We start from the raw sequence: 24,606 nt of genomic DNA on the forward strand, positions 1-24,606 counted from the left end.
CTACTATACTCAAATTATAAAAATACACGGATTTTAAACGATCGAAATAAACATAGATAATATATTTATTTTATGTGATTCTTTTGAATACTAAACGTTTGAAATAAGAATTCTGAATCGTTGACATTTGAAATAAATATAAAAATTACCTTTGTTTTATAAAAGCATACGAGTTAACGATGTTCGAAATAAATATAACATTATATTTATTGTATAAAAGCGTTCAGAAATATCAATGTTTGAAATAAATAGAACTATTATATTTATTTGAAGAAGCGTTTGGAATATCGATGTTTGAATAATTATAAATCTTATGTTTATGTTAAACAAGCGTGGGGTTTCGTTAACTTATACCTCGTTTTGTAAATCGTAGATCGTCGTCAAATAAATATATATATATATATATATATATTTATTTTATAAAAAAAATAAACTTGAATTCCATTAAGTGTCGTTTTTGAAACTATAAATACGTGTCGCGTTTCGAATTTTTATGGAAATCGGACAGAGTTTCCTCTGTTTTAGGAGTAACCCGACAATAAAAAGTTGTCGTATTTTGTCAAATCTCAACAAGAATTCAATCAATTCACACAATATATACTAAATCTTTATCAAATACGACAAAAATAAAACGTGATTAATCACTAACGGTATCGGTCGAGCTCGGTCGCGTATAACTACAATAAAAATCTAAACTATAAACGGAATTTTCGCATCGTTTAATTTCATTACCGGGTCTTTGAGTTGACTGTCGTTGACCTGTTTGGTCGCTGTTGACCCGACAGTTGACTGTCGTTGACCTGATGTTGACCAGTTTGACCATCTTTGACCGAATCCGAAACCCGAAAATCTGAGTCGTTGACCAAACCGAGCTATCCGTTAACTTGTTGATCCGAACATCGAACTAAGTTGACCCTAGTAGTGAGTTGACCCGCACAGTGAGCTGACCTGAAACCATACCGAGTTGACTCGCTAACCCGTGTTAAATCTGACCCGAACCGGACTTGAACCGGGTCCGCTCAACCCCACCATCAACCACCGCCCTTGCTACTGTCGGCACTGCTGTACATGTCACCGGCAACCATACCCCCGCCTGAAACATTTAACATCGGCCCGAAAAATCCACAGATCTATAACGATCTTGAAGAAAAGAAAAATAAAATGAGAAGAAAAAGGAACCAGGTTTTACCGTGAGACCCGTCAGAACAAAACACCACCACTGCCACCGCGGCTCCGCCGCAGACGGCGGTTCATTGCCGTTCCACTCTGCTTCTGGTTCTCCTCTCTCTCACTTCTAGTCTCTCTCATCTCTGTCTGCTTGTTTTCGTCGCCGCACCACCACCGGATGGTGGTGGTGGTGCTCCGTGCTGTCAATCAAAAGGGGGGGGTGTTTCTTGAGTGCAGTGGGCTAGGGGGTGGTAGGTGGGTGTTTGGGGGTTTGTCGGAGGTGCAAGAAGACCGGTGGCCGGTCGGAGCTCTCCGATCGCCGGTGCTCGGTCACGAGAGAGGAGCAGAGGGTGAGGTTTAGGGGTGTCGGCTGAGAATTGTCTGGCTTGGGTTTGTTTCTAACAAATGAGGATAAATGGATAACATGTTATATATAGTTAGGGTTAGCTTGTCTTAAGTGGGTTTGGGCTTGGGCCCAAGGCCCACAATCCCAATATCGTGTTTCAAGTGGCCCGTAATTCCTACGAGACCCGTTATAAAATACCCGAACTATCTGTAACGTCGTGGACTGAATTTTTGATTTATAAATACGAAAAATAGTAACGGTAGTCGTTATCGTCGTGTTTGATAGTCGGTTTCGTTAAATAGCGTAAAATGCTTGGTTTATCGTTTCTAGTCCGTTTTCCACTCCAATTTCAACTTCGGATATTAAAATTCGTAAGCGAAGCTAAATATATCAGTATATTTCAGTTTTTGAGTTAATATGCGTGTTTGACGCTTCCGTTTTGTTGCCGGTGCATTCCAGCAGCCGCGTTTTCGTTCACGTTTGCGTTTTCGAACATTCAAGATCGTGTTGTTTCGCAAAACGAAATCCGTAGATTTAAATTATACGTATAAAATTTGCATTTGTCGGCGTGGTCAGTTTTTTTGTACGGAACCAGTTCGTTATCGCTTATCGTTCCGCAGTTTTCCTGAAAACCTCATATGTGCACTATAACGTCCGATAAGCATTCCTAGGCATACCAAGAGCTTAATTAGCTTAATTCGTGCCTTAAAACTATTAATTATCGCCTTAAACGTTCGCTAATCACGTAATTAGAAGCCGTTAATTACCGGTTGTCACATTCTCCCCCTGTTGCAGAAATTTCGTCCTCGAAATTTAGTCTATGTTATCTCCTCAGAGTTGTGTCGTTCCTAGGTAAGTCCAAATAATACTAGAGTGAATATCCGCGTAATCGAATCAAGACTTTTTCAGATTACGTGGGTGTAAAGACATTTTGCATCAATAAGAATCCAACGGTTCAGCTGAGTTTGTTCCAGAAATCGATGTCGTATGAACGAAGCGCAGTGATACTATCACCAATGTGAGTAAGTTTACGAGGTTCAACAAAAGAGAAATTTCGACCAAGAGATTCCAAATGAACGTTCACAATAGGCAAATAAATTTTGAAACAATAGAATTCACTACCAACGAAAACTTGTGTTGGTTGTTGCGTGATTGAAACTCGAATTCAACGAGCTCAAATAAATAGAATCATAAAAAAAATGATTTATCAACTATCGAACCCTTAAACGAATAAAATCACGCGTTGACATTATTGAGTTGCAAGGATACACCGAAATGAAATTCAACCGAACCTGGTGTATCATCGTCTTAATACATAGTTGCATTAAGACTACTAAAATGATGCGTCAAACGAAAAGCATATACAGTTTCGCATGAAACGACTGATCGTAATTAGCACAAGCTACAAGTTTATACCGACGCCACAAGGTGTCGTAGTGAATGAAGCAATTCAGCAATAGCGGTGATCGAACAAATATCACCTGTGTTTTGCATGAAACGCTCGATCATGATTAGCCCAAGCTACAAGTTTATACCGACACCACAAGGTGTCGTAGTGATCGAAATAATTCAATAATAGTGATGACTGAACAAACATCACCTTGTTTTTGAAATCAAGTGAGAGATTCAACGAAGTAAATCTGAATGTCTGTTTCAAACAATTCTCATAGGATTTTCAATTGAAAACGAAACAAATAAATAATGGTTTTCGATCGAAAATAAAAGAGCAATAAATATCACAAAATGTTCGATCGATGCTGAAAGAATCATTAAGAGGTACACCGAAATATGACATAAATTTGTGTACCACTATCCTAACACACGATTGTGTTAAGATTGCTTTAATACGATAAATCAACAAAGCGGATTTAATGTCAATAAACAAATAAATAAATAATTAAATCCGTACATGATGTGAGCAACGAGATTAGCGCAAGCTTCAAACTTGTGAAAGACGCCACCACAAGGTGATCATGATCAAAGAAACGATCCAATGAAGTCGAAAACCAAACAAGCCTTTTATAATTCAAAACAAATGATGTGCTTGTTGGAATTATTTCGAATATGATGGCCTCAATCCATCACATGGGAGCCTGAATTGAATATATATTACGAGCAAGTTCAAACAATTGAACTTGGTTTAAACACAGTCCAACAATGGATGCATGTATCAACCAGAAGATTTCGACATGGTTGCAACGAAAACCATGTATGTGGCTTGAAAAGAAAAGAGTTTCAACGAGTTTCGTTGACTCGATATCAAAGAGTCAACATTATGCAATAATGCGGTTTATCTAGATCACAATGCAAGGAGTGAGTATAGCGAAATAATAATTGAACTTGATAATGCAACAATTTCAAGTGAAGCCACATGCGTAACAAACGCATGTGTAACATATGAATTCGTCAAGAATGAAGTAAATGAGTATTCGCTAATTTGAAAGAAAATTTTCGTGATGCAATGATCATTAGGGGGAGTAGAGATATGAAAGTCTACTCACTATATGCAAAAAGTCGAAATTTCAACAAAAGAAGTTTAAGGACTTTACCTGGAATTTCGCGCGATGACCGGTTGTTAAAGACATTACCATGAAATGTTAATCTTGACGTAATCGCCATTTAGGGAGTGGGGAGATGTGAAGACTTGTAGTTTCCATTGCGATGCCAATAATTGTGATTTCCATTATTTTGCGAAGCCCTCGCTTGAACGTACCTTGGCGTGATTCGTGTCGTTTGCAAGATCACGTGGCATATCGCCGCATTTTGATCAGCAGATCTATCGCTGATGGGGTTAGCATCGTTGTTCATGTTTTCCAAAGGCCTTGCCTCCAAAATCGTGTGTTATGTACTTTGACGCCCGCTGTCGTAAAGTTTAAGTTTCACATATAGTTGCGCAATAGCGTTTCGTTCCACGTAGGTTACCTGCTCGGGTAATTAAAATAGCATAGACAATATAGGTAATGGCGTTTGCTCTAGTTAATAATCGTGGCTCCTACATGAGGACCTTTAATGAATTTTGACAAAAGTTTTCCGAAGGTCCTAAATGCATGTTATCAAAACTCTCAAGTTTTTGCTTACTTTATGTAATCGTTTCGTGTACCGTGTATCCAACACAACACTTGTGTATGATTAAAACCAAAACTGTTGACTCATTGTTTTCGGCAACGGTTGGAACCCATATTCGAATCCTAGGCGTTCAATACGTATTCAATATCTTAAAAATCTAAGTCCCCAGAGGGAAAGTGAGGTTAAAGCCTAGGTATCTCTACACAGAAACCTAATTCGCTGAAACCTATAGCTCTGATACCAATCTGTCACACCCCGAAATTATCAGAGCTGGCGTGACTGGACCGGTATCTTCATTGCACAGCGGAAGCAAAAGGTTAAGACTTCTAAACAGAGAACGCCTGCTAGGTACTCGAATTTCCATGGGTTCTCCTATTTCAACCGTTCCTTAGTTTTAAAAATGCAACCTGAGAAAGAACATGCGAAAAATCAACATAAAGTTGAGCGAGTTCATAGTTTGTTTTGAAAAGATTTAAAATAAATCTTTTTGTGTACCGGTTTAAAAGCTGTGGAGAAAATTTAGTAAAATCAGAGTTTCTTGGCATGTTATATGAAAACTGTGGGTCTAGCCCACAAGAGTATTCGTGCATTGCACGAGAGAGAATGGGCCGAGCCCAAAAGAATATTTGTAAGCAGGACCAACACGTCCTCTTACTTGTACATAAGTTGAAAACATTTTCAAAGTTTGTAAATACATGTATTACGAGTTTGCGTCAAATGAATATTAAAAACACTTGAAAGTTATAGTGTTGTAAGTTGGTATGTAAAGCGTCTATGAACATGTTGATCATTAATGTTTCGCGAGGACATTAATATATGCGACGACATAGGAGGTACTCAACCCGCGTAGGCAAATTTTTAGTGTCGAATCACCTCGACTGGGACACAACAGCACTCTAAGTGGTCACCCATGGACCGTGAGTGGGGCTCGCCCGTACCCATTAGATCTAACCTTTGTTCCTTGGTCCTCAAAAGGATTAATGGCACCTCAGTTACAGCCTATGCTCACATGATCTAAGAGTTCATTCCATAACTTAATCATACCTAAGTTTGACATGTATTTCCCCCGAAAATTGTTAACCGAAACGTTGAGAGAAAAGGGGGGAACATAATCTCACCGAGTTGTCTCGTTTTGCGTACGCAGGCCAACCCAGTCCCGTTGTTGTAACTAGGACATTCTCGTCACTAGTCATGAAAATCATGCACGTTTTGTAGAACCGGTATGTTTAGTATAAACCTTTCGTAAACCATTCAAGTTCGTTGAAAATCAGTTGCAACATGGTTTAGAAATATGAGTTTTCTTTCATCAAAATAGTGTTTGCTTTTGCAAAAAGTTGCATGTCTTTCCACCCCCAAAAACATTTATAAAAATGTAAAACAGTAAAAAGTGGGGGTTATGAACTCACCTTGATATCCTTGTGCAAAATTAGCTAAGTGTGTATTCCATAGTGTCGTTCCAAGAATGTGAATTGGCTAGCGTGCATCTATAGTATTCCTAACAGGGAATAACTTGTCAGTTTCTAGTTTAAACGTAGCTAAACTACGTGTCCGAGCTCTACCGAGTCGTTAACTAAACGACTCTAAGGTGGTGTTATCTTGACTTAGAATAACCAATCTATGGTTATTTGATCCCGTTTATAATCGGGATAAAACTAAGTCTTAGAATTACTTAGCGTTCGAGAGGTTAAGGATATATATTTATATAAAAATATAAATATATAAATATATTTATGAATCGCATTAGTCATCTCGAAAGGTCGTACGGCTCTTCGTAGCTTTCGTGAGTCGAAATCAATAAGTAAATATGTATATACTCGAATCTCGACAATTGAAACTGAATATAAACTACTATACTCAAATTATAAAAATACACGGATTTTAAACGATCGAAATAAACATAGATAATATATTTATTTTATGTGATTCTTTTGAATACTAAACGTTTGAAATAAGAATTCTGAATCGTTGACATTTGAAATAAATATAAAAATTACCTTTGTTTTATAAAAGCATACGAGTTAACGATGTTCGAAATAAATATAACATTATATTTATTGTATAAAAGCGTTCAGAAATATCAATGTTTGAAATAAATAGAACTATTATATTTATTTGAAGAAGCGTTTGGAATATCGATGTTTGAATAATTATAAATCTTATGTTTATGTTAAACAAGCGTGGGGTTTCGTTAACTTATACCTCGTTTTGTAAATCGTAGATCGTCGTCAAATAAATATATATATATATATATATATTTATTTTATAAAAAAAATAAACTTGAATTCCATTAAGTGTCGTTTTTGAAACTATAAATACGTGTCGCGTTTCGAATTTTTATGGAAATCGGACAGAGTTTCCTCTGTTTTAGGAGTAACCCGACAATAAAAAGTTGTCGTATTTTGTCAAATCTCAACAAGAATTCAATCAATTCACACAATATATACTAAATCTTTATCAAATACGACAAAAATAAAACGTGATTAATCACTAACGGTATCGGTCGAGCTCGGTCGCGTATAACTACAATAAAAATCTAAACTATAAACGGAATTTTCGCATCGTTTAATTTCATTACCGGGTCTTTGAGTTGACTGTCGTTGACCTGTTTGGTCGCTGTTGACCCGACAGTTGACTGTCGTTGACCTGATGTTGACCAGTTTGACCATCTTTGACCGAATCCGAAACCCGAAAATCTGAGTCGTTGACCAAACCGAGCTATCCGTTAACTTGTTGATCCGAACATCGAACTAAGTTGACCCTAGTAGTGAGTTGACCCGCACAGTGAGCTGACCTGAAACCATACCGAGTTGACTCGCTAACCCGTGTTAAATCTGACCCGAACCGGACTTGAACCGGGTCCGCTCAACCCCACCATCAACCACCGCCCTTGCTACTGTCGGCACTGCTGTACATGTCACCGGCAACCATACCCCCGCCTGAAACATTTAACATCGGCCCGAAAAATCCACAGATCTATAACGATCTTGAAGAAAAGAAAAATAAAATGAGAAGAAAAAGGAACCAGGTTTTACCGTGAGACCCGTCAGAACAAAACACCACCACTGCCACCGCGGCTCCGCCGCAGACGGCGGTTCATTGCCGTTCCACTCTGCTTCTGGTTCTCCTCTCTCTCACTTCTAGTCTCTCTCATCTCTGTCTGCTGGTTTTCGTCGCCGCACCACCACCGGATGTTGGTGGTGGTGCTCCGTGCTGTCAATCAAAAGGGGGGGGGTGTTTCTTGAGTGCAGTGGGCTAGGGGGTGGTAGGTGGGTGTTTGGGGGTTTGTCGGAGGTGCAAGAAGACCGGTGGCCGGTCGGAGCTCTCCGATCGCCGGTGCTCGGTCACGAGAGAGGAGCAGAGGGTGAGGTTTAGGGGTGTCGGCTGAGAATTGTCTGGCTTGGGTTTGTTTCTAACAAATGAGGATAAATGGATAACATGTTATATATAGTTAGGGTTAGCTTGTCTTAAGTGGGTTTGGGCTTGGGCCCAAGGCCCACAATCCCAATATCGTGTTTCAAGTGGCCCGTAATTCCTACGAGACCCGTTATAAAATACCCGAACTATCTGTAACGTCGTGGACTGAATTTTTGATTTATAAATACGAAAAATAGTAACGGTAGTCGTTATCGTCGTGTTTGATAGTCGGTTTCGTTAAATAGCGTAAAATGCTTGGTTTATCGTTTCTAGTCCGTTTTCCACTCCAATTTCAACTTCGGATATTAAAATTCGTAAGCGAAGCTAAATATATCAGTATATTTCAGTTTTTGAGTTAATATGCGTGTTTGACGCTTCCGTTTTGTTGCCGGTGCATTCCAGCAGCCGCGTTTTCGTTCACGTTTGCGTTTTCGAACATTCAAGATCGTGTTGTTTCGCAAAACGAAATCCGTAGATTTAAATTATACGTATAAAATTTGCATTTGTCGGCGTGGTCAGTTTTTTTGTACGGAACCAGTTCGTTATCGCTTATCGTTCCGCAGTTTTCCTGAAAACCTCATATGTGCACTATAACGTCCGATAAGCATTCCTAGGCATACCAAGAGCTTAATTAGCTTAATTCGTGCCTTAAAACTATTAATTATCGCCTTAAACGTTCGCTAATCACGTAATTAGAAGCCGTTAATTACCGGTTGTCACAGCTACATGGTTATTTTACAGGGAAACGAGGTCTTAGACAGGGTGATCCGTTGTCTCCATATTTGTTCACACTTGTTATGGAGGTTCTGACCCTTCTCCTTCAGAAAACGGCTTTGCACTCTTCGTTCAAATTTCATGCTAACTGTCCTAAACAAAAGATCATTAGTGTCTCGTTTGCGGACGATTTGTTCATCTTTTCGCATGGGGATTGCACTTCGGTGAAACATTTGAAGGATGCACTTGTCAAATTCACTAACATCTCGGGTCTAGTCCCTAGTCCTTCTAAAAGTACCGTCTTCTTCGGTAATGTTCCTCGTTATGTTAAAGACCAGATTTTGGAGATCATGCCCTTTCAGGAGGGTACACTACCGGTTCGGTATCTTGGAGTTCCTTTGATTTCTACGAGATTGGCTGCTCGTGACTGTCGTATTCTTGTGGAACGTGTAGAACGCCGAATAGATAATTGGATGTCTAAATCCTTGTCTTTTGCAGGTAGACTTCAGCTTATCAATTCGGTTTTGGCTGCCATGTACTCTTATTGGGCCTCGGTTTTTATGCTTCCGCAAGGTGTTATAAAAGATTTGGAGAAGAGGCTACGAACGTTCTTATGGAATGGTGGTTACCAAGGCTCGGCTAGAGCTAAAGTGGCCTGGAAAATTGTGTGCACTCCTAAAGATGAGGGTGGTTTGGGCATTAGAAGCATTACGGATGTAAATAAAGCTCTTTTGACAGCCCATATTTGGAGCATTCTTTCAAATCGTAAGTCGCTTTGGGTTCAATGGATTCATTCTCACAAGTTGCGAGGTAAGAACTTTTGGGATGTTCAATGTAGAGGTAGCGAGAGTTGGGGTTGGAGAAAGCTCCTATCTATCCGAGATAAAGTACGATCGTTTTTCTGGATGTCTATTAGGAGTGGAAGGCAAACTAATGCTTGGAGTGACAATTGGTGCCCGTTTAGTCCTCTTCGGTCTTTTATCTCGCCTAGAGTGATTGCGAACGCTGGTTTCACTCTTTCCTCTATGGTTGCTGATCTTGTGGCGGAGGAAAATGGTCAATGGTTGTGGCCTGAGGCTTGGTATGATACCTATCCGGTCCTTATAAATATTGACACGCCACAAATATTAGCTGGTGAACATGATCGGCTACAATGGAAAGATTCGGATGGTAATCTGCAGCATTTTGAAACGAAGGAGGTGTGGAATAGCTTACGGAATAGAGAGGATAAGGTTTTATGGGTTAAATCGGTTTGGTTCGCTCAATGTATCCCTAGACACTCATTCCACTTGTGGCTTGTTATCAAAAACAAGCTAAAGACCCAAGACAGGTTGACCGTTTGGGAAGCTGGCAGTGCTACTAACTTACAGCTTATGTGTTGTCCATTATGTAAACGTGATCGTGACTCTAGAGATCATCTCTTCTTCCAATGTCAATTTTCATCGGAGGTTTGGGGATCGGTTAGGAAATACGTTGACATGGGGGGTGTGCTGAACACCTGGCCGTCGATTATTCAATGGATGGAGCGCGTTTCTGATTCTAGAACGCTTGAGCATATCATCTGCAAGATTCTGGTTGCGGCTACCACTTATTTTATTTGGCAGGAAAGAAACAACCGTCTTTTTTCTACTCTTGTTCGAAAAGCTGAGGCTCTCTCAAAGATCATTGTTGATACGGTTCGGCTTAGAATTATGGGATTCAAGGTGAGTGGGGAGCCAAAGTATGACAGTATTCTGGAAAGGTGGCTGATCTCGAAGAATATGGCTTTGGAGCCGGGCTAAAGAGGAGTATCTAGTTCGGTTGTGTGTCTTGTTTTGAGTTGTGATCCCTTGCTGTTTTAGTTTTTCGTTGGTTTTGACGTTAGTCGGGTTTGTTTCTTTTTGTTTGTTACTAGGTTTGGTATGTCAAGCCTAGAAGTGTGTGTTATTGTCTTAGCACACCCTGTTTTTGATTGTTGGTTGATATAAAATTTCACCGGGGTAACCCTTTACCCAAAAAAAAAAATACCAGAAAGGCAATTTCTATTTGGTTAAAATTTGGTTTCTGACATTCCATACAACAGGAATGGGGTGTCTAGTCCTATAGCGCTATATCGTACTACCAATCGGCTGGGTGAATGTGTAAAATAAGTACAATCCAACAATTTGTTTTACAAGCTTTGAAAATCAGTGTTTAAACCATAGATAATCGTTGAATTCGTCAAAAGGAATAAGTACTAAACATGTGTTATCATATAGTTGAAATCATGAAAATAACAAATAGGCACATATGTTTCACCCCAAAACATTTGAAAGCAGTAAAGAGGGGACTATGTACTCACTTAAGATTGCAAGTATCCTTGATTAAGTGTCCTAATGAAGCTCGGGAAATCAAGGAATCAAGTGGCACCTAGTATGGAATCACTAATTAAACAATCGGATTCTAAATCGGGAGATAGGCTAGAATGAAGTTCTATAAATCAAATGAGTATTGGAACTCATATGGCATGATTTAATAGAGCAAACATTCTGATTGGAAAGTCTACCTAAGTGCTTTTGACCCGTTTCAACCCGTTATGGTAGTTTAAGCCACTATAACGCGTCGTTTGCGCGAAACTATGGTCGGATGGTTACCTAAGTGCTATGTCAAGTCTTACACGCCCAATTATACCTAAACATGTTACTATATTAGTTTAGATGTCAAAAATATGTTCACATATGCACAATATGGATTTATGTTACAAAAAGGGCATTTTTTTGGGTAAAGGGTTACCCAAAAAGGGTCATTTCTTATGGCATATAAGCTACCTAACAAATAACTAACCAATCCTAGGTGATCATAAGGTATAACCTCAGTGGTTATTCCCTATGCAACTATGATCACTAATTATGCTTGGTCGGATCCTAATGATCGACCATACGGGTCGGGTTCGAAAGTCTAAGCGGTTGTCTAGACCGCTTAACTTACGACCCTAAACAAGCACTAAACTTATAGTGACGAGTTAAACATGTCAAAACATGTTTAACTACTTTAGAAAATTGATTTGGTATTAAAACACTTTGTTTTGATACCTAAAAGTAGTTCCGTTGCAAAATGCATGCTAAAACGCATTTTGACCGAAACTTTGACTCATCACTACACCTAGTTAACGTGGTAATCAGTAGGTATAATCGCTAAGGATTATAACCATCGTGATTACAATCACGTTGCAAAGTTCAATTGAACTTTGACTTGACCAATTGATAGTCAAAACCGAAAGTCAAACTGTTGGCCAAACTGATTGACTTTCTGCACTAACATAAAGAACAAGGATGAAAGAATACTCACAGGAGTCCAATGCTTGAAGAAAGAAGACAAGAAAACCAAAGAGGAAGTATCCAACACTTGTGGTAGCTCCATATCAGATTTAGAGAAGAGATTGAGAGAAATGAGCAATTGAAACAAGTGAAGGGCCTTGCTATTTATACTAGAGCATGATGAACAAGATCACTCCATGTGTTTGTGTGGCAAACAAGCAATGATCTTTACCCTACAAGTGTTAGGAATTGATTTGTGGACTTGGAGAACACTTAAACTTGGCCTCCACACAAGAAAATTGCAGGAAAAGTCCCTGAAGTTGCAACAGATTGCTGAAAACTGATTTTTGGTCACTGGAAACTTTTAGGCGGGGTGCGTAAGGATAGGGGATGGGTTTACGCGGGCCGCCTGGTGCCTGCAGCTCAGCACAACTTTCGTTATTTGCTGTTTTGGTCCCTGCACTTGTCTAATCCCATTTTTGGCACTTTTGACACCCGTTAAGCCATTTCAAGGCTCTACAAGGTCATTAAAGTTTAGAGGACTCAAAATATGCACGGAAAACTCCCGGATGTCGGTTCGTTTGGCCGTACGGTCACGTTATTTGTCAAATTACGACGAAACTCGAACGGACGCGAAAACGATCCAAATTACGCGACGAAAGGTATTTTTGCATTCCGATCACTAAAATAAAAATATTTTAGTGTGTACAAAAATTTTGGATGTCCAGATGCGGTCAGAACGTATGATATGCGCGTAAATGCAAACTTACGTCGTTTTTGACACTTTTAGTCCCTGTAAGATCAAATAAGCATATTTTCGCACACCGAACCACTCAAAGCTTATTTCTAAGCTATGTTTAGGTTATATATGGTATGTTTAGCTTATGATCAAGCTCCAGACTGTACGTTGCCTTACGAAACGGCAGACTTTTGCAAATTGACGCAAATAGTCCCTGTGAGCGAATAAACTAGTTTTTGCCATACCAAAGCCCTTAAAACTTATTTCTAAGTCATGTAAAGGTTATTTAAGGTATGTAAAATTTATGTTTCTATTACGGAGTGTTTGTCGCGTTAAACTGATTACGTTTACGCATCAGTTTGCGTATAACTTTATAGAAAGCGATTTAAAGCTCGAAATCGAACAAGAATTGATATGTGCAAATGATACACATATTTTTACAAAACCCAAGTATGAAACACAACATTCCTTTGTTTTTGTATTTGTATGATGGTCATAGTGACACAGGTGTCACAGTCTCCCCTACTTTAGGAAATTTCGTCCCGAAATTTAATTTTTAGAGGAAACCTGTGAAGACAACTGTGATTGTTTCGCTTTCGAATGAATCCCCCGTTTCCTAAGTAAAACTCTAGGTCACGTTTGGATTCTTAGTGAACCTGTTAATTGCCAAAATGTTGTCGTTGTAGTAACAAAAACATGGGGTTTCGACTAACGGATAGGAGAATGTTTCCTATGAAGACTATTATAGGAACCTTGTGTGTGCTCGAAATCAGAGTCGGAGATTGCAAGATAAAATAACATTGGTCAAGGTCCAGGACTTCTAGTAACTTAAATAATGCTACATTCGCAATGTAATAAGGAACATTTATATATAGGAAGTACCAGCGGCGTATCCACCATGCCCTTTTTACATTGTTTCCATCTCGTTATTTTTATCACTATAGGTCTTAACACATGACAAAACTTACTGTGGTTTCTGAGCACTGAATTCCATAATTATGTATGCATCCATAATTAAGTAATTTCTTGCACAGTCCGCACAGTTCATTTTATAATGCGTAGGGAAAAAAAACAATCGGACAAACATGAAGTGACTTGACTAGACCGCCAAAGGATCTTTTTAACTAGAATCAACGAACAATCTTTTAACTAGATCAACACATAATCTTTCTAACTAGATTGTCATATGATCTCTTTAAATAGACCACTAAGGGATCTTTTTGACTCTGAACCAAGTAATCGTTTTGAAATAGCACTTTGGAATCCAAGGGTCTGACTATATGCATAGAAAACTCCTTAAGGATTTAAGATAGTACTTTGAGTATCCTTCCGAGAATCCAACATATAAAAATACGGAAGATTCTACCAGGATTTAGATAGCGAGCTTTGAATTTCACATAAACACATATTAGTTATTAGCTCGTTGGTTAATTTGAATTAATGCATTTAAAATACACCAGAAATCCAATCACGGACTTCGATTGGTACTTTAAGTATCCCCAAGAGTCTAGCTATGAGATAGGAAGACCTTATAAGGATTTGGCTTTGTCTGTATCGTGGCATTTGTATTAAGGCACGTAAGGAATCCAATTAAGGACCCATGAAAATACCTTTAGATATCAAATCAAAGATTTGAAATGGTATTTCTAATATCTGTTTAAGAATTTGTAATTTGTACCTTGTACTTTGTTTCTTTAAAAAAACCAGTACTTAGGATTTTAGTGAAGATTACGAATGATCACAAAATGAAAGAACCACATGAGTAGTTTGTTCTGCAAAGAATACCGTTTCTTGGTGTCGGTATCGTAGGGGTATGTCGCGCAGACACACAACCATAACAGTTTCGTAAAATAAAATTGGAACAACAATTTTATTTATATAACAGCTGAATTGTTTCAAATGTCAAAAGAAAACAAACAAAGGAAATACAAAAGTTTAATTGTTTACTGCTGCATTGTCATTTGCATTTGCCTCGTTTATGTTAATGCTCGTCCGCGTGCTGGATTTGCATTAACAAGTCTTGGGCAATTGTTTCGGTAGTGAGTAAGATCACCACAGTTATAGTACGATCCAGGTGGAAACTGTGCTCAAGCAGCATTAGGATTTGCAACATTCTGGTTTTGGATAACATGGCGACACGTATTGACCAAATGTCCCAATCGTCCACAGTGGGTACACTTGTGACACGGTGTCTGATTCACATGATGACGGTTGCATTTGTTGCACAAGGGTGCAGTACCAATATAGTTTTTCCTAGCACGAGGCTGTGCTGGCTGGTTTGGTGCAACCTGATCATTCTGAGCAACTGCTGCGAAGTTTTGTGAAGCCTTACGCTTCTTCGACTTCTTAGAGGACTCGGTCTGTTTATCCTTTGGTTTTTCTTGTGCCGACTTGTCAGATGGTTTCTGGTCGCCTTTTCTGAAAAGTTTACCCTTCCAGATTTGAGATTCAGTCAGGGTAGCAGATAGTTCAATGGCCTGTCTGACGGTAGTAGGGTTGCTACCGGTAACAATGTCCTGAATTGGGCCAGGGAGGCCATCGATGTACTTTTCAATTGCCTTCTCCAAAGGCGTAACCATGGTAGGATATAACAGACTTAACTCCTCATAACGATCCGTGTAGGCTCGATGTTCGTCAGGTTCTTATTTAAGATTGTCAAATTCCCTTTCCAAAGCCCTGAGCTCATGACGAGGACAGAATTCCGTCATCGTTAGAGCTCGAAGCTCTTCCCATGTTTGTGCCATTGCCACGTCGGCACCTCTATCCCTCATTACGTTGTTCCACCATGTGAGTGCTCTTTTCTGAAATACACTCGACGCAAACTCAACTTTTCACTCGTTTGGGCATTGCACATGACGAAACGTACTTTCGAGACTCCCCAACCATTGTAGGAGCCCAGTGGCCCTTTCAGACCTAGTAAATGGAAGTGGCTTAGCTGAGTTGAATGTCTTATAGCTGCACTGAACATTGTTATTGTTATTGTTTGCCTGATTTATCTGGGTGATAAGGTTCGGGAGTACAGCAGCGATTTGCTGAGTGATTAAGGCTGCCATGGCGGCATCCTGAGCTTGATCACGTCGAGGAGGCATATTCTAAAAGAGCAAAGAAACATGAGGGAAAACAAGTGCGATGTTATTGGATATTCAAAACTGGATGTTAAGAATATCGACAAGGCATACAGATTATGATTATTCGTTTGTTACTTCAAACAAACAAACAACACATAGTGACTAATCAAAGTAAATGGGTCATAATAATGTATTGCGAAGACATGCTTTAGCCTATAAGTGGACACTCACCCCAAGAGTTCCCAGGTAAGAGTGACTGGTCCGTTGCTGCGGATTTGTACGGACACTCTAGCCTTAGATAGAAAACTCGAGGTACAGGCATCCACTTTTCTAGATTGCACGTGTTCACATTATTTAGACCCAAACTTTGATGAGATTTTGAAAACAACAAAGGCTTAAGACCCTAAAAACAAATCATCTAAGGATAGATGACTTCTTGTGATGTTTTGAAAAATTTTAACTCGAGAGAATGAATTGTGTTTTATTTTTTGTTAATCACCTAAGGATAGGTGATGTGTATTGTTTTAAGATCTAAACACAAGATAACTTGTGTTAGGGTCCTAGGAAGGTTATAGTCTAGGTCAAAGAATTACTAATAACCTAATTCCCTATAACCACTGGCTCTGATACCAACTTTTCTGTCACACCCCGACCACGTAAAACAACAAATCGTAGCGGAAACGTCGGGGAGTGTCGTAACAGAATCATTGTTTCACAACCATGGATTAAATTGTTTTGTTTTATTGAATTACTGAACTCATTGTTTTAGTACAATTCAGATAAATACAAATAATTGTTTCTCAGTTTTAAAGTCGCTAAGGCACAAGTCCATCCTATGTGTAGCATGCATCAATAATCATAACATAGCAGTACCTGAAACATATGTGAAAATAAGTACGTCAGCATAAATATGCCTGGGAGTAACATAGGGTTTTGTGAATTAGATTCATGGCCTTGGATAGTACAAGAAAAGGTTTTGTGTTTATAAAATTAGCCATGAATCCTTATAAAAGGTTTAGTTTCGAAAACACATTGCTTTGATAAAAGATTTGTAGTATATACAAAAAATATACTTTGGTTTTGAAAAGTTCGTATAAATAGTATATCAAAATATACTTTAGTTTTGAAATAGTTAACTAGATAGTATATCAAAATATACTTTGGTTAATGAAATAATAGATTTGGTAGTATATCTCAATTATACTTTGGTTTAAGAATAAAGGTGTCGGTTGTGACAACCCTTACCAAATCAGGTATACGTATGAACTAATTACTATTTAATTAATGCTTAATTACTGTGCTTGCTTACAATTGTGGATAAACTGCTACGTGAATTCTGATACATACTTATACATGCATCATACTTTATTAACTGTCACTCCATTATTTACATACAAACTACAGTGACAAACTTGATGCACAGTAGCACAATGAACGGATAACCCAGTAAACGTGCTGACATAGCCAGCACCAGACAGACACTGTCTCTAAGGCCAGTATGAGCCGGGAATAGTTTACTACACTAGTAGGAAGTGTAGGGAAGTGAGGATTGTAGAACTACGTCACTAGGTGATAGTTATAGTGACCGGATGTGCCTAAAACATGTTCTAAACACAAAATTCTGCACTTTAATATAAAATTCAGCATTTAAGTTAACTAGTAAAGTGCAAAAACATGGGAAAATAATACTAGACACTTTCCAAAGTGTCGGGAATTCTTTGTGTCACTAAAAATAATATTAAAGACACTTTAAATGCTTATTAAGCACTTTAACGGGTCAGTATCTAACCGAACAACCGGACTTTACCCGGAACATAAAAATATTGACAATGACATTGTTTTTCCTTTTCTGAGCCAGTTAGGGTCCCCGATCACCCTAACACCCGCTATAATACATAAAACACTGGTTATTAGTTTAAACTCCTAACTAAACTAACTATAACCTAACCATTTAGTTCAAAACAAACCAAACCCCCCCCCCCCATAACCGATTCGGTCCCATATGTGGGACACCCCATCACAACTTTGATTATTTTAATCAAGTTGCTAAATATCTTCCCTACACATTATACATTGGGTAATTAGAGATGATGGATTATAAATGTGTCCATAAGACTCTCATTTCATTCACAAACCCACAACAAAACTTGAACTCTCTCCCTCTCTTCTCTTTGATACCCAGCTGGACACACACCCACATCCATCATCACCTTCGAGTTTTGATCAAGGCATTCTACGTACATATCAAGGTGCTATAGTTCACATAAGGAGGCTCGGTGCTTACGGAATCACAAGAACCTCTCTACATCGCTATTAACCACCTTGTTTTCGCTTGATTTCTTCCCTATCCTTGAGCTAGTTGTAAGTGCTTCTAATCACTCTTTTGTTCATGTTTGAAGTGGTTAATAAGGAATTTAACGGGTAAAAATCATAAACACTTAAGAACAAAACTTAAAGTCTTGTAAAAAGATGAACATGGTGGATAAAAAGAGACTAATGGTGTAAAACTCATGAATCATGATTTGTTATGGTTATTTTATGTTGTTTGATGCTAGTAATAGAGCGGATCGTCATCTAACCAGGCTAGGTCATGTTCATGAAACATGAACTAGTGTATGTAAAGTGTGAAAATGGTAAGATGATGAACTCTACTACTTATGAACATGAACTTGTGTAAAAGTGATTTTTCTTGTAAAATGGAGTTCAAAACTAGTAGATCTAAAGATCTGCAAGTGGTATTTTTGAAGAACCAAGTGTAAGATGCAAACCATGTTTAAAAGTCGGATCTTTCTTGAAACAAAGGCATTTTTGCGAACAAACAAGTGTGTAGACACTTGTATAACAAAAGGATTTAACAAAGAAATATTTTTGTAATCCTTGGACTAGAAGTTATAAACTTGCATTTTCTTTAAAAATAAGATGTCCAAGAAACTGATTTTATTTATAAAGATTGAAAGATCTACTAAAAATGTTGGAAGATTACTACACACTTTTACATAACTTACAAGTTCATGTGTTTGCGATTTATGTATATTTTTTACTAGTTTGAATATTGTTTGTTGATGTTGGGAAAATTGTTGATTGAATTTTGAAAAGAAAATGATACGCTAGTAAGCGTGGCCACCTCCAGTTACAGAGGAAACTCTGGCGAAATTTTTCCAGAAATATAACACTTGGAAATATTTTTGTAACAAATGTTATAAATATATTTTTAACTAGTTTTCCCAAATAAAATTTGCCATGATTTTTATTACAAAATTACCAAGTGTCGGAGATTGGATTTTCATAAATAAAACTTACTAAAATATATATATTTAGAATATATATTTTTCATAATAGCACTTGTGTGAATTTTATGATTATTTTGTGAACTACATAAATATTTTTTTTTTTGAGTAAAAAAAATAATATTACTGGAACATACTGAATAGTAACGACTCCAAAATAATACGAACGCCTTCATAATATTTAAGGTACACCGGTATTATTATTACTACCACCCGAACTTTAAATGTAACTTATGTATTTTCAGAAAATACTCTTAAATGCGTATTTTGATAAAAGTATTATTTTGGGAAAAATTATATGGAATAAAAATATAATATTTTTGGGAAAAATATTTATATTTTGGAAGTAGAATATTTTAGACAAATAAAATAAAGTATATTTTATTAAGTGGGACTTAATAATGATGTCTTGGAATTATATAAACGTACATGTATTAAAGCCCCATCCTTGGGAAGGAATATAAGTAATACATAATTAAGAAGTGTAAATACGAAATAGTTGCCTAACTATTTCCCAAAAACTTAAACCTTAAGCCAAGGTACGGCCGTCCGTCTAATAGAAGTTAGTACATGTAGGTCGTTACGCAGCAGGTTGACTGGGAGATTACTATTTCGAGACGCACTTCAGTGAGTTCATGTCCCCCTTTTCTCTTAACTGTTTTCAGTTTTTAAACTGCGGGGGGGGGGGGGGGGGGGGGGGAATACATGTTACTATGATTACGAGTACTTTTTACGTGGTATGGTTAGCATAAGGAGGGTTACTACTTAGATCATGTGAGTGGGTAGGCGGGAAGTGAAGGCCATCAATCCTCAGTGTAGGACCGAGGGTCAATAGCGGTAGATCTATCTGGGTGTAGCAAGCCAGCCCCAAGCCCAACAGAACGGACCTCGGGGTGACTTTGAGCCCGACGCAAAAATCTGCTAGGTTTGAGTCTTCCTACTACACTTCACACATATCAATGGCCTTGCAAACCATTGGTGATCTCTTTATTTCCTTATTTGCTACATACCAGGGTTTTTATACTTACAAAGGTTTTACATACTCACTACACATGAACTCGCTCAACATTTTTGTTGATTTTTCCAACTTACATTTATTTCAGGGAATTAAGGATCTGGCACGGTATGCTACGTTTTCACGCTGCGTAGGAGATTATGGGATCATCCAAGTTTAGGAGTCTTGGCTTTTACCTGGACGAGTCACAGTTCTTAAACTACGTCTATTTTATGTTTGTGGTTATGTCTTCTGAACAATGTTTTTATTATTAGGTTGTAATTTCCGTTGCATGTGTCAACGCTTTAAAACAATGTTGTGGTACTTTTTAACTTAAATCAATGGATGATCTGCATGGTTTTAATTTCATATAGCTTTGTTGTGATTAAGCTATGGTATTAAGAAGTCACACCAAATAAACCCACGCTTCCGCAAAGCGAGGGTGTGACAGCTTGGTATCAGACCTTTGATCATAGCGAACTAAGATTCCTTCTCGAGTCTAGACTATGATCACTAGGGCTCTCACGAAAACGTTTTTGCATTGCATACCCCTTACGTCCAGATCCAGGTCACAAAACGTTTTTACAAACAAAAGTTGAGCACTTTTTCTTCCTAAAATTTATGGTTCAGTCGGGGAGACTGAGGGGTTCAGTTGGGGAGACTGAGGGACTCAGTCGGGGAGACTGAGGGGTTCAGTCGGGGAGACTGAGGGGTTCAGTCGGGGAGACTGAGGGGTTCAGTCGGGGAGACTGAGGGTTTCAGTCAGGGAGACTGAGGGAATTAGTCGGGGAGACTAGGAGATTCAGTCAGGGAGACTGAGGGAGTAGTCTGAGAGACTAGGAGATTCAGTCGGAGAGGCTGGGAGGTAGTCTAGTGGGACTAGGAGAACTATTTGATTGGTTATTGGTGACTAACATGTTTATATGATTATATGATTGATTATTTGTGCATGTGTGTGTGTTTGTGATACAGACGTCATGCCTTCATCTGGTACTGGAGAGTCGGACACGACAGACCCCATGCGTATAGTATCAGACGACATAGTCTCATCAGAGCACGAGGTGTATACTTCAGATGCTACCAGCACGGACGATGATGATTTCCAGCCATTTGCGCTGCCCGATGTCGTTGCTGAGCCCGCTGATGGCCCTATCGCTGGGGACTTGCCACTCGTGGTGATCCCTGCCCCTGTGCCCCTTGCCGCTTACCCTATTATTGACATGCCCCTCGACGTAGTCGCTGACGACGACGTCGACTTGTTTGAGGAGGATGACCTTGAGGGCAAGGCCCACATTGCTGCTGGTGATCTCCTACTTCTTGCTGATGCTCCTGCTGAGGAGGCACCCGTTCATTCACCAGTCCCAGACTCCTTTGAGTCTGTGGCATCTGCACCTTCACACGCGCAGGGAGTGCATCACCATTCGCATGACACAGACCCTGATATGGCATCATCCGTTGCACCTGCACCTGCCCCTAGTTTTGCGTTCGATCATAATATTGATGATGATTCCGATCTTGTTTTCCCACCCGGCTTTGATCCCGATCATGACATTGAGATTGTACACTTAGATCAGCCCGTGGAGGATTCTGTAGCCCCTGTTGATCTTGTGTTTGCTGATCCAGCCGATTTGGAGATGGAGTTTATTGATCCGGAGCCTGCTGTGGCCCCTGAGCCAGTTGTTGCTCCTGAGCCCTCATTCGAGCATGACCCTATTCATGCTGATGTACCTGCTGTTGCTCCTTTGGATGATGATTTACCTGTTGACGATCATCCTATTATTGCTCCACTGTTGGAGGGTGATCATGTTGTTGCTGATGCTCATGTTGATGTTCCATTTTTGTTAGGGGATCCTGTTATTGCCCCTCTTCCTGATCCCGTGCCTGTGCAGCCTGATCTTGCACCTTTTGCGACCCATGTTGATCCTCGATACGCGCACACCCGAAATGGGTGGATAGACGATGATGATGACTACCCGCCTTTCGTGGTACCTGTTACTCCTGCTTCAGCACCTGCTTCAGTTCCCATTGATGCACCCTTGTTTCCCACACACGTCACTGATGCGCATCGCGCAGACCTTCCTGTCACATTTCTCCAGGACATCCCTCCGCCACATCCTGGAGATGGTTCATCCCGTCAGCCTTTTGGCCATACACCTTTCATGTTAGGAGGAGATCAGTTTGTACCTCCGATTTCTCATCATACTTTTGTTCCCCCTGTTGCACCGTTTGCTGTACCATCCTTCACTCCATCTAGTGAGCCGTTCCTCTGGACTTCCCCACCGATTATCTGATCCTTATCATCCTTATCACATGGGTTATTCTACAGAGGATATTCTCAGGTCTTTCATGATACAGCAGGAGGCGCTGACTCGTCGCGTACAGGAGCTTGAGAGAGCTCAGCGACTCCCGTGCCAGTGCCAGACTCCACCTGCAGTATCACACCCTCCTCGTCCGTTATCACCCGATTCTGCTGCTCATTTTTGGACTTCGAAGCAGCAGATCGCATATCTGTTGCGTTCTCATCGCGCTATGGAGGAGGATTGGCTTCACATGCGACGTTTGCTCTTTTCTCATTTTCCCCCTCCTCCACCGCCATCAGCTTAGGGCAATTTTGTATGACTCGGGTAGACTTTTGATGAGAGGACGGCGATTGTGCAGACTTTACAGCTTTTTTGGAGACCGCATTTTGGATGATTATGACTTTTGTTGTTATGTATATTGGATGTTGTTGACACTGATTAGATAGTTTGGACTAGGGCTGTAACACCCCGTCCCGGAACGGGCCGGCGTGTCACTATAACAGTAGTCAGATCAAAAACATAATTCCATTTATACTTAAATGTATTACAAGGCTTTACAGTTTAATGAAGGATATCTAATCCATTATAATTATTTCTACCGTCTTTTCTAAACACTCGAGCACTCTTCCATATTCTGTCCCAGCTTGTCTTGATAACCTGACGTAAAGAAGAAAACAACAACAACAAAAAACGTACGTCTGAGCAAAATTTCGAAAGTTTTGCCCAGTGTGCGGATAGAGGAAAACAAAAGCTTATTTTATTTTGATAACCAGATGGAACTTGACGATGCAAATAACTTAATTTCATAATCATATCTTACGGATGTACCCATGAGCAAACTGAAAACGTGACAATACACAGGTAGCTACTCCTGCATAATTATCACATGAGATGGCGAATTGGCATACCCGTTATCCACCTCCTTATACTTATACTTAAATCCTAGGATCGATCCATACGCCTCCTAATAGCCTTATGTACCACACTTGTACTTAAGAGACGCCGTGAACTGATCTCTCCGTCACGGATGGAGCACATGATGTTGATGCCACAACAACATGCTCGTGGGACACTCCACGAGAAGCGATACTCAGGGTATTAGAGTACACATGGTCTTATTCACATAACTTATAAAACTTATTTTCAGAACAGAACGGAACATATATTGGAACATGCGACAATGAGTACAACTTAACAGAAAAACTATCGCATGACATGAAACTAAATGATTAGAATAGGAATCGAACGGACTGTCAAATGAATCGAAAATCAAAGACGTGAGGAGTTTTTTTTAAACAAGACATAGTAATTTAAAACAATTTGACTTGAGTAACATAATACTTATATATCATATTAAACTTGTAACTTATTTACTTATAACTTATAAGTCTTAAGATATTTAACTTGTAACTTGTAAAATACGAATCTTTGGCGAGATTGAAAATATAAGAGTGGAACCAGTCATCAAGGTATGGTTATCAATCCTATCTTGACAATTTCGTCCCCAAAATGTGGTTTATTAAACGAAACAAGATAAAACCTTGACTCGTTAATAAGGAACCACTAGAGTAGGAAATGAAACTTGTATAAAATAAACCATTTTCTAAATAACTGATGTAAAACAAAACCTTTTCAAAACGTTTGTAACTTTCAACACATGTTTCATAACTAAATCTTAATACGGAATCTATAACTTATTTCATAACTTAATCTTAATACGGAATCTATAACTTATTTCATAACTTAATCTTAATACGGAATCTATAACTTATTTCATAACTTAATCTTAATACGGAATCTATAACTTATTTCATAACTTAATCTTAATACGGAATCTATAACTTATTTCATAACTTAATCTTAATATGGAAACTTAAATTCAGGAACGACATCAATCAAAAAGAAAGGGATTCTATCCGTACCCAACGGATATAAATCGACAGAAAGGGTTCTTATAAAAACGACATAAATCGAAAGAAAGGATTCTACCCGTACCCAACGGACATAAATCGATAGAAAGGAATTCTATCCATTCAGAACTTATAACTTATAACTTAATCTAAATACGGAATTCTTATATTCAAACGACATAAATCGAAAGAAAAGAATTTATCCGTACGGAATTCATAACTTAATCCTAATACGAAACTTAAAATCATGACTTAATCTTAATACGGAAATTCTTATACTCAAATGACATAGATCGAAATAAGGGATCTTTTATAAAAACAACATA

At 38.8% G+C, this 24,606-nt stretch overlaps 1 protein-coding gene and 2 long non-coding RNA genes across 3 annotated transcripts; 1 reads left to right on the forward strand and 2 right to left on the reverse strand.

Moving 5' to 3' along the window:
* Positions 1 to 519: 519 nt before the first annotated feature.
* Positions 520 to 1,348, reverse strand: LOC110881273. The gene is made up of 2 exons (XR_002559660.2): positions 1,190 to 1,348; positions 520 to 1,093 (listed from the first exon to the last, which is right to left on the reverse strand). It is a non-coding gene; the product is annotated as an uncharacterized LOC110881273 (long non-coding RNA).
* A 5,593-nt stretch (positions 1,349 to 6,941) lies between these two features.
* LOC110881274 lies at positions 6,942 to 7,977 on the reverse strand. Its single transcript, XR_002559661.2, has 2 exons — positions 7,612 to 7,977; positions 6,942 to 7,515 (listed from the first exon to the last, which is right to left on the reverse strand). It is a non-coding gene; the product is annotated as an uncharacterized LOC110881274 (long non-coding RNA).
* A 13,313-nt stretch (positions 7,978 to 21,290) lies between these two features.
* Positions 21,291 to 22,361, forward strand: LOC110881110. The gene is made up of 2 exons (XM_022129477.1): positions 21,291 to 21,746; positions 21,867 to 22,361. Exons 1-2 carry the CDS (start codon positions 21,291 to 21,293, stop codon positions 22,359 to 22,361), a joined length of 951 nt encoding a protein of 316 aa, XP_021985169.1.
* Positions 22,362 to 24,606: the final 2,245 nt, after the last annotated feature.

Source organism: Helianthus annuus, chromosome 7 (assembly GCF_002127325.2).
Source record: "Helianthus annuus cultivar XRQ/B chromosome 7, HanXRQr2.0-SUNRISE, whole genome shotgun sequence".
Taxonomy (NCBI): domain Eukaryota; kingdom Viridiplantae; phylum Streptophyta; class Magnoliopsida; order Asterales; family Asteraceae; genus Helianthus; species Helianthus annuus.